At 37.1% G+C, this 11,271-nt stretch overlaps 1 protein-coding gene across 1 annotated transcript; it reads left to right on the top strand.

Moving 5' to 3' along the window:
• The first annotated feature begins 552 nt into the window (after positions 1 to 552).
• On the top strand, positions 553 to 8,302 carry LOC108985000 (5-formyltetrahydrofolate cyclo-ligase, mitochondrial-like). Its single transcript, XM_018957123.2, has 7 exons — positions 553 to 868; positions 1,114 to 1,254; positions 1,535 to 1,684; positions 6,258 to 6,299; positions 6,391 to 6,436; positions 7,747 to 7,817; positions 7,945 to 8,302. Exons 1-7 carry the CDS (start codon positions 589 to 591, stop codon positions 8,073 to 8,075), a joined length of 861 nt encoding a protein of 286 aa, XP_018812668.2. The 5' UTR covers positions 553 to 588; the 3' UTR covers positions 8,076 to 8,302.
• Positions 8,303 to 11,271: the final 2,969 nt, after the last annotated feature.

Raw genomic sequence — 11,271 nt, 5'->3', positions numbered from 1 at the left:
GTCGGAGTACATATAATGTTATCAAATCCTAAGTTGGGAATTAACTTGTTAATTGTAAAAGGAGAAATTTTCTCTTTACCAGTAGTGATTTTGATAGGTAGGGAAAGTTTTCATTTCAAAGAAAAAAAACTCAACCTTTTTTTTTTCTCTCTCTAAATATTTTTCATTTCAATGAGATGGGATTTCATTTTCATTTATATTCATATATACACTTTGATCTATTCTAATTTTAACTCTAATATTTTAGTCAACCCTTCGATCCGTAAAGAATCTAACATTAACTTAACGTGAATGTTATAAATTAATACACAATATACATATATAAATATATTATATATATAAGAAAATCCTCAATTTTCTTAATTATATAATTACTTCAAAATGGTCTCATACGTCGCAAAAAAAAAAATTATATAAAGGATATTTTTTAATTATAACTTTTTTTAAAAAATAAATATATAATTTGACGTAATTAAATATAATATATTAAATTATAAAATTATTTTTATTATAAAGATATACCGACGTCACGCGCCCTTAGGCCCCATCCCGCCCAATCACAACGAATTCCTACGCACGGCGCGAAGCATGCTTCATCGCTGTAGAGCGGGTATGCTGATGATGATGTGCAGTGCAAAGCAGGTTTTGCCGCTCACCCAGGCGCCCACGTTGGCATCACCCAGTATCGCCACGTTATCACATCCCGCTAACGTACGCCCACCGCAGGATCTTAATCGCTCCATCGTAACCATGACCACGAACAACGATCCTCGCGAGGTCGAAGCCATATTTCAGCGCAAGCGGTCGCTTCGATCCAAACTTCGCAAGGAGCTCCAGAACATGGACCCAATCCGAAGATCTGAAGAAGGTCCCAAAATTTTAGTTAATCTTTTTTTGTTATCCAACTGAATTTGAACTGTTTGTGTGTTTGTCCGAGTGAAGATTCGGGTTTTTAAGTGTAAGAAATTTAAATGCGTTTTGATCAAATTTTAAGAAAATGGTTGTATTTCTTCCGTAACTTCTATAAAATTGATATACTTAAAGAAAAGCCATATAAAAAGTCTAATGAGTCATGGAAGAATTTACTTGTGATATATTTGATTCCATTTTCAGATATAGCAATTCAGAGTATTGTTTTAGGAGCTCCATGGTTTCAGGCTAGTAAGAGTTTGTGCGCTTATATCAGCTGTGCTGCTTTACGAGAAGTGGATACATCACGAATTATCTCAGAAGTTCTATCCAAACCAGTTGAAGGTGTGTTCTGCATTGCATTTTCTGTCATCTACGTTTGACAATGATTTGGCAATGGCATGTGAGATCAATTGCGCTGAATTTCAGATTCTATTTTGCTGAGTAGGCTGAGTAGCAGTTAAGCTCTAAGTTCATTTTTTTTCAAAATATTGTTTTGAGGGTTAGATATAATGAAATTGCATTCCAACTTAGACAAAAGCATAACTCAGTTTACAAATAGAGGATATTTTGGTGGTGTTATACTTACAGAGATTCTCACAGCAGATTTTCAACCAATTTGCAGATCAGAAAAAACTTTATGTTCCACGTGTGGAGGACAGGAATAGCAATATGAGAATGCTCAGGATTTCCAATGTTAATGATCTGATAGAAAATTCGATGCATATTTTGGAACCATCTCTTGTAGATTCTGACGGGAAACAATGTGAAGATGGTACAACGTTTCTATATTTATTGATCTATTTTCCTGTCCCCGGCATGAGATATATGCTTTAGCAGTTGTCCTCAAGGTTTAAGTTGTTCAATCTCCTTTTCACTACATTAGTCACCTGCATGTGTCTATTTGCATTTGCCATTAGTTTTGCCTTCTAATATTTCTTTGTTTACTCTTTCAACCAGTTCTATAAGGTAGTTATTGCCCCTGTATCACGTTTTTGCTCAAATGCCCTCTTGTATAGGGATTGATGTCCTGATATAGATGTGGAGTTTACAATGTAGAATTTGGATTTACACATCTGAAATCGAGGAAAGTTCATCGTGATTTTTTTTTTTACTTCATATACAGTGTGCCAACTCTGGTTTTGTGGAGTTCAATGGTTAGCAGCATTTAGTTGCATTATTCACATAATGTTATTCTTTCTGTGCATAAGAAAGTGCCTGGAAAACTAATCTCCCCCGTTGTCTTTGGCTTTTTAAGCTTTCCATGTTGATTGTGGATGACACATGTAATACTTTGTTAAAATCATATTACTTAATGGTTTATCCATGTAACTTTCATTTCTTTTTTTATTTTTTGCTTTTCCAATATTAATTCCCTCGCACTTTATTTCCAGATTACTTTTAATTTAACATGGTAGAAAATTAAATGAAGCAAGGGGAGTTCAATGGTTAGCAGTATTGAACTCCCGGATGGTTGTGGAAGAAACAAGGGGAGGGCTGGTTCAGTTATTAAATGAAGCACAAAATATTGATTTGGAATGTTAGGTGGCTGAACGAGATCAACAAATGCCTCCGAATAAGATCTCTTTTAAGACAATGGAAGATGGATATCGTTTGTCTATAAGAAACAAAACTGAAGCTCATCACTAGAAGAACTATCCGGAGCATATGGAGTTGCCAATATGTTGGATGGTCATATTTATCTTCGAAAGGGGCCTCGGGTGGAATTTTGGTCATATGGGACAAAAGGGTAGTGGAAAACATAGAGGAATTTGTGGGAGAATTTTCAGTGGGGTGTCATTTCAAAAACACAGAGGATGGTTTTATATGGGCCTTTGGAGGGGTGTATGGCCCCAATTTAGATTGTGAGAGGCGGCTACTTTAGGATGAACTTGCTGGCCTATGTTCTTGGTGGGTGTACCTTGGTGTATTGGGGGAGATTTTAACGTGACTAGGTTCCCTAGTGAAAGATCAGGGGAGGGGCACGACCATGCTATGGTGGAATTTTCGGATCTAATTTTTGAATCGGGTCTTATGGATTTACCTTTGATGGGAGGTGAATATGCTTGGGCTAATAATCAAAACTGGTCAAGATTGGACAGATTTCTCATATCTCCTTCTTGGGAGATACATTTTCCAGATTTGTGTCAAAAAAGACTTCCAAGGATATGCTCGGATCACTTCCCGGTTATGTTGGATTGTAGAGGCATTCAAGGGGGTAGAAGGCCTTTTAAGTTTGAGAATATGTGGCTAAAAACAAAGGGGTTTGTGGATTTGATTAGGCAATGGTGGAATTCATTTCAACTCCAAGGCACTCCAAGCAATGTTTTGGCTAGAAAATCAAAGGCTTTGAAGAAGGAATTGAAGATATGGAATGAGCAAGTGTTTGGTGATGTAACTTTACAAAAGAAGAGTTTATTCCAAGAGCTACAAAGCTTGGAGGGTGTAGGAGATGAGCATAGCCGAAAATGGCAAGTGGTTTCTGAATTAGAAATGCTGATTCTAATGGAGGAAATTTCATGGAGATAAAAGTTAAGGGCATTGTGGCTTAGGGAAGGGGACAAGTGCACAAAGTTTATTTATCAAGTTGCGAACTCACACAGGAGGTTTAATACTATTGAGTCCATGAATATTGATGGAGACACTTCTAAAGTTCAAGCTGAGATAGAGGATTATGTGGCTGGATATTTTGAACATTTGTTGTCGGAACCTCATGAGTGGAGGCCTACTTTAGATGGACTAGCTTTTGAGTCCATTGACCAAAGTAGTATGGATTGGCTGGAGAGACCATTTGAAGAGGAAGAGGTTCAGCTGGTAATCAGAAAAATGAACAAGGATAAAGCTCCGGGACTAGATGGCTTTACTATGGCATTTTTCCAGACTTGTTGGGAGGTGGTAAGGGAGGATGTCATGCAGGTTTTTCAGGAATTTTACAGTTTTGGCCAATTTGAAAAGAGTTTGAACGCTACTTTTATTGCACTAGTCCCTAAAAAAGCGGGTGCATTAGAGGTACAAGATTTTAGGTCTATTAGAGTGGGCAGCATATACAAAATACTTTCCAAAGTCCTTGCTAATAGGATGAGCACCGTTATGAACAAGATTATCTCCAAGTCTCAAAATGCCTTTGTCAAAGGGAGACAAATCTTGGACTTGGTCCTTATAGCAAATGAGTGTTTGGACAGCAGAATCAAGTCGGGAGAACCAAGCATCTTATGCAAATTAGATATGGAGAAGGCCTATGATCATGTTAATTGAGACTTCTTGCTTTATATGTTGAATAGATGTGGATTTGGGAAAAGATGGAGGACGTGGATGAAGCATTGTGTGTCAACGGCCCATTTCTCGGTATTGGTAAATGGTGACCTTGTGGGCTTCTTTAATAGTTCGAGGGGCCTAACACAAGGGGATCCATTATCACCCATTTTATTTGTTCTAGTCATGGAGGCTCTAAGTAGAATGGTGTTGGCTATGGTAGATGGGGGATTTTTTTCAGGATTTTCAGCGGGAGATACTAATCATGGGTCCATCATTATTTCCCACCTTTTGTTTGCGGATGACACTTTGCTGTTTTGTGAGGCAAATGATGTACAATCTTTGAAGGCTATCTTACTTTGTTTTGAAGCGGTATCCGGGTTGAAGATTAACCTTGCTAAGACAGGGATGGTTGCGGTGGGTGAGGTAAGTAACATTAGGGGGTTGGCGAACATTTTGGGATGTGTGGTTTCTTCATTGCCATTGAGGTATCTCGGTCTTCCGTTGGGGGCTTCTTTTAAGGCTAAAACAATTTGGGAGGAGGTGGTGGAGAAAATAGAGCGTAGGTTAGCTGGGTGGAAAAGATTGTATTTAACTAAAGGAGGGCGGATCACTCATATCAAGAGCACTCTATCTAACTTTCCCACATACTTTTTGTCTCTTTTTCCTCTCCCCACCAACATTGCAAATAGAATTGAGAAACTTCATCGTGACTTCTTGTGGGGTGGAATAGGAGATGAGTTTAAATTTCACTTAGTGGGGTGGGATAAGGTGTGTACTCCTTTGAGAGATGGAGGATTGGGTGTCCGTAATATGAGGGCCTTTAATAAGGCTCTATTGGGAAAATAGATGTGGCGCTATAATAATGAGAGAGGAGCTTTGTGGAAATGAGTGATAGACATGAAGTATGGAAGTACCCCGGGGGGGGAGGGGGGGGTGGTGGTGTTCTAGAGAGGGGAGGGGGGCATATGGTGTGGGGTTATGGAAGTATATACGGAAAGGTTGGTGCTCCTTTGTTCGTCATACTCGTCTGTGTTTGGGGAATGGCAATAGGATTAGCTTTTGGTATGATGTGTGGGTGGGAGACATGGCGTTGAAGGAGGCTTATCCCACTATATTCAGAATTACACGGGACAAAGAAGCTATGTTGGCTGACCTGCGGGTTATAACTCATGACACACAAGAATGGAACATTAGCCTTACTCGAGATACACATGATTGGGAAGTGGCGGAGCTGTTGGAGTTCCTTAACCTGCTGTATACTGCTGATATTTCTGTCACAAATGAAGATGAGATGGAATGAGACCTTCTAGGAAAGGGATTTTTTCTGTACGCTCCTTCTATGAATCATCTACCAAACAACATAGGCAGAATTTTCCTTGGAAGAACATTTGGAGTAAGGCACCTAAAAATGTTGCTTTCTTTGTCTGGACAGCAGCTTTAGGGAAGATTCTGACTATTGATAATCTTAGAAGACGTGGTTTAATTATCACAGACTACTGCTGTATGTGTAGAAATAGTGGTGAATCGGTGGACCATCTACTCTTACATTGTGAGTTTGCAAGAGAAATTTGGAATTATTTCTTCAATAGAATGGGAATCGCATGGGTAATGACGGGAAGAGTGGTGGAACTACTAGCAAGTTGGAGAGGGATTACTGGGACACCACAGATAACAGCTGTGTGGAAGATGTCTCCTTTATGTATTCTTTGGTGCATTTGGTGTGAAAGAAACGATAGACATTTTGAGGATCATGAATGCTCCTTGGAAGGGTTTAGGAGTTTTATGTGAAAGACTTTATTTATGTGGGCCATTGCTTTAGATATGAATGGTCTCAACTTCCATGATTTCCTTGTAACTGTTTTTAGTTCCTAAATAGGTGTATCCACATGTGTACTTCCAATGTACCTGGGTTATGCCTACTCTTTGATAAATAAAATATCTTATTACTTATCAAAAAAAAATTTAACATGGTAGATGATCCATCATAGGTTGCCAAAGATAAATATTTTTCCATAGTTTTCCTTTAAAAGAGAGCACTCAATTTTGGTGAGGTTGGTAGACCGTTAATTATTTGAATGAAACATTTGGTGCAGTTATGGAGGCAAGTGATCCAGTTGACTTGTTCATCCTACCCGGTAGCGTTTTACACCCTTATCTTTGCTCACCTGCCTGTCCTTTACAGTTTGGGAAGTCTGGAGTATAAATTTATCTATAATGATCGGCCAGGTCTTGCATTTGACAAATCTGGAAGACGCTTGGGCCGTGGTGGGGGGTAAGTTGACGCATGTCTACTTCAGGGTTTATTATTGCACATCAATTACAACAGTGGAGTTGTTGACCACTAAAACTATGACTAGGGGTGTCCAAATACCCATGAAACCTAACCCTGATCCATTTGAGTCAACCCCAATTGTAGGCTTCCAATGTATGTTGGCTTAGTGGCTGAAAGCATTTATCTCTTTACCTGACACTCTAGACTGTTTTAGCATTTCATCACCCCCTCCCGGTCGCTCTTAGCTCTCTTTCCCTCTCATATTACAGCGTTGAATCCATCATGACATCACCTGCTTCACCGGGCCAATCATGGCTGTTTACAACCGAGAAACAGTGGTATATGTACTTGAGCTGCTATACTGGAATTGTAGGAGAAACAGTGGTAGGCTCAACAAGTCTGTTCCTGAATTTTTGGTCTCTGGAGATCAGAAAGACAAGAAAAGGATAGATCTAGGTAGCACTCCCTATTTTCTCAAGTATCAGAGCTCGCTTCCTAAGCATCACACCTAGGATTTACTTGGCATTAAACCTTTAATAGGATAATCAGAGTCCTTATAAGCATTTTGTATCAAATGAAATCATCCATTTAGATAGGTGTCTCGTACCAAAACCAAATAGGACTTTAAGTTTTTTTTTTTTTTTTTTTTTTTGCTGTGGACTAGTAAGACCAAACCAACTAGTAAAATTCTAAATAAACACCATACCATGATAAATAATCCAATTCGCCAAAAGTACAATCCATGTTCATAAATTTGAAAGTTCAACAATACCTTTGACTCCAAAATTAGTTAGAACTACTTTAAATTAAAACAAGCTTCTAGTCACAAGATTAGGCCCCGTTTGGATAGTGGAAGTGTTTCATCGCATCTCATCTCATCATTACAACCTTATCAAATTCTCACACAAAATATAATAAGTAACTCAACCTTTTCAAATCCCAAAACAATAATAATATTAAAAAATAATATTCTAACAATATTTTATTCAACTTTCATCTCAACTCATCTCATCTCATCTCAACTCATTATCCAAACGGCACCTATATCCATTATAATTGTGGTACTGCTAGTAGATCAGTGCACTCAATCTGACTTGTTTGGCCAGACTTCTAAAAAATAAAGAAGGAAAAAGTCAAACATGGTTGTCATAACATGATGTCTTCAACTAAGAAACTTCTCAGAGATCTGGATAGAGGGACATTGTTTTGATTGTCTTTCAATTTACGCTCTTGCATCTCCCCATTCATATACGTTTTCAAGATCTTGGTTTGATTTTTTTTTTCCTCTGATGCATGTTAAATTCTGAAAGTTACTATGATCTGTTCTTTGCAAAGTACCAAGAGCTTGCAAAGAAGAAGAAATGGAAGCAGCCTCTCCATGGTACATGCTCACTACTTTTGGGTCATCCCATTACTTCACAGTAACTATATTGTGAAACTTATATCATTGAACTTTTGTTTGATACTGTATATTTATATCAATGTTTTCTTGTGTTTTTGGGTTGCAGTTGCACTGTCATATTCTCTGCAGATCGTCGAAGAAGGAGACATAGCTGTCACTTTCAATGATGTTCCAGTGGATGCTCTGGTATCCCCTGCTGGTTACATACCTATAAGCCAAGTCGCTTTGGACGGGTGAATGAATAGAAGTCATCTTCTTTCCTGTGTATAAAGAAAACTGGTCTCGCATCTTTACCAGATGGTGTCCTATTAAATTGAAGCATGGAAAGTAATTTCTCATTCCCCTGCATTGTTAAATTAGTATGTGGGCTGCTTGACAGCTTGCTGGTACCCTTTCATTTGTCCTGTACTAGCCAGGAGGGAATGAGTATAGGCTGCTATGGTTTGGCTGCTATTTTCCTTATATGTTCCTGTTTTGGCGTTGGCTTTAAAGTTTAAACCAGCATTATAGGGACCATTGACACTGCAATTTTCTTTTCTAATAGCAGCCGTGAGCTTGACCTTCTCCGGTTCTGGAAGGAAGCTCTAAATCTTCCATAGATACTAGATCCCCATAGTTTAGTATTGGGTCTTCCATAGAGAAATTCTTTAGCTACAGAGGAATTCATAAAAGTAAACTCACAAATTGACATGATTTGATATGATACGTTAGATTATAAAATTATTTTTATTATAAAATAGATATAACATATCATATGAAGTTAGGGGTGTCAAATCGTGTTAACGGGTCGTGTTCGTATCGTGTCAAGACATATATATTATACTATATAGGTCAATTCTAATTCGACCCATTAAGTTTATTGTGTCAAAATCTCAAACCCTAACACGACCCATTAATATAACGGGTCGTGTCGTGTCAACCTGTTGACCTATTTATGTAAATGGATTGAAACAGACTCAAAATTAACCCATTTGATCTAGTTAAGTTTAACATAATTTTATATAAATGTTAAAATCACAATATCTATAAAAAAAAAATGTAAAACTAACTACAAGTTCAAAATTACAATCCAAATAATAAAAATATCGAAATTAAAATCTCAACAATTTTATTTTTTAGGTATAAGGGTATAATTGTAATTTTAACTTTCTTAATGGGTCATAATGGATTATAACAGGTTAACCCGTTATCAACCCGTTAAGCTATCGTGTCTTAACGGATCAACCCATTTTGACCCTAACTCGTTAAGGATAAATTCTAACACTTCTTATAGTTAAATGGCAGCTAATTTTTTTTTTTTTTTTATTTTTAAAAGGTTCAAAAGTTTTCTCTAACCCTAATTCATTCTTATAAGCTAATAACATGTGCGGCACTCAATTAACAAACAAATCTTATGCTTGGAATAGCGCTGTGGACTGTTTAGGCAAGACTTTCTTATTCCAAACTCTGAACTTTGGAAGTAACGTGGGACGCCATCAAATCCATTAATAGTGTCATAATTATAACATATTATTATAATTGATAATAGATTATTACAATTGAAAATTGGTAATGGTATACGCCTAATATTTTTTACAACTTTATTCTTGTAAAGTAATTATATAAAAAATATTATAACAATAAAAATATAAATATATTTATTTTTGTTTATTTCATAATAAGGGTAGTTATATAAAAATAAAAATAACTTTAGCATTTTTGTAAAGTAATTATAACATCTTATTATGAAAAATATATATTTATCATCATCTCAGCAGCCTTTGATGCGATATTACATAATTGACCTTCAAGTGGAATGTAACAAATAGTTTTGAATCATTAAATGTCATTATAGAATAGTAAGATGATGATGGTAAAAGATATGATGAATAAAATTACATAATCTGTGTTTGATTTTCTCCTTACGTAGAATCCTTCCCCGCCCCCAACCTGCATTCCCACCGAAGCCAGCATCACTTTGTGTGTGGCGAACATCGTCGACGCAATTCCCATCCCTCACTAGCAGGAACACATCTCTCTCTCCCTCACAATCTATCTCTCCGCGTAGAAGGTTGACTTCCCTGTCCCTAACCCGCATCCCCCTGCATTCCCTTTCCCCAATAAACAGTCGACGTCGTTCATCGAAGCCAATGTGTTAGTTTGTGGTTGACGTCGTCGCCATCGTTCCCATCCCTCACCGGTAGGTACACATCCCTCCCTCTCTCTCTCTCTCTCTCTCACTATCTATCTTCCTTGAACTCGAATTGATGCACTCAATCCAACCAAGAATTCCAAGTAATTTAATCTTCTATAAAGCCAAACTCCAGTAGTTTCTCAGCCTGAAACCTTTTAAACATGGCATACACTTCTTGAAAAAGCTTTGGTAGTTTCACTTTTAAGGTCAACAGTGGTTACATTCAGGGGCAAGTCTACTAGTGTTAGAGGTAGTGCTAGGATCTTTAGGCCGATTAGAGAGCTCAACATGACACACATCTACCATGGTAACAAACAAATTCATTTGAAGTAGGGGTCTTTTAGCAAATATACAACCAACAGACCACACATCTACTCCAGTTGAGCAATGGGTAGTCCCTAGAAGGACTTATAGAGCTCCATACCAAAGAGTCAAGAATGGTTTCCCATCTTGCTTGCTTAGAACTTATAAACCAATTTCTTTAGTTAATAAGTTATAGCATTGTGAGAATTAACTTAGGTTTTGTTTTTTGGTTTTTTTGTAGCTATAATCAAGATGGAATCGAGTCCATTAATGCTTTCCAAGAAAGAAGTCGGCAATGAAGTTTTTGATATTCCACAAGATTTTACGTTAATTATCAAATTCTTAATGGCATTATTTCTTTATATTATATTATGATTCTGTTATGGATTTTAACCATATCATGGGCTCTTTTATGTTTTGGTTAATGTAGACTAACAAGAGCAATTTGGATCTCAATATACTAACTATCAAAAAGTTGAAGAACCGAAGGTTGATATGATATTTGGGACTCAAGAATAGTTTATTGAATATTATATGAATTATACCACACAAGAGGGCTTTAAAGTGTCGAAAAGAATATCGACTATTGGGGATGATGGGGAGGTGAAACACTTCACCATTGCATGCAGTTGACTTCACAAACCAAGAAGGAAGGCATCTAAAATTGACTAGCCAAAACCAGTAGGGGGAATGAATTGCAAGACTAGACTTAATATAAAGCAAATAGTCGATGGAAGGTATAAGTTATCCACTATTGTTCTCAAACATAATCATGTTGTGAACCTGAGTAAGATAAGACATAAAAGTTACAAGTTGGTCGAAAAAAAACTAAGATGATGAACAAAACCGGAATCCATACGGCTAGAAATTACAAAACCCTGGTTGTTGAAGCAGGTGGATATGATATGAGAATCAGTTTTGGAGAGAAAAAGTGCTGGAATGATATCAATAAAATTC

The sequence above is a fragment of the Juglans regia genome, chromosome 13, assembly GCF_001411555.2.
Source record: "Juglans regia cultivar Chandler chromosome 13, Walnut 2.0, whole genome shotgun sequence".
Taxonomy (NCBI): domain Eukaryota; kingdom Viridiplantae; phylum Streptophyta; class Magnoliopsida; order Fagales; family Juglandaceae; genus Juglans; species Juglans regia.
The sequence above is the reverse complement of the archived record's forward strand: the minus strand, read 5'-3'. Positions and strand labels throughout refer to the sequence as shown.

Bases quoted from the DNA above. Each gene is read 5' to 3' on its own strand.
- LOC108985000 (XM_018957123.2), top strand. From the start codon at position 589: ATGCTTCATCGCTGTAGAGCGGGTATGCTGATGATGATGTGCAGTGCA. The intron at 869-1,113 runs GTCCCAAAATTT...TTCCATTTTCAG, and splicing joins AATCCGAAGATCTGAAGAAG to ATATAGCAATTCAGAGTATT. The intron at 6,437-7,746 runs GTAAGTTGACGC...AAATTCTGAAAG, and splicing joins CGCTTGGGCCGTGGTGGGGG to TTACTATGATCTGTTCTTTG.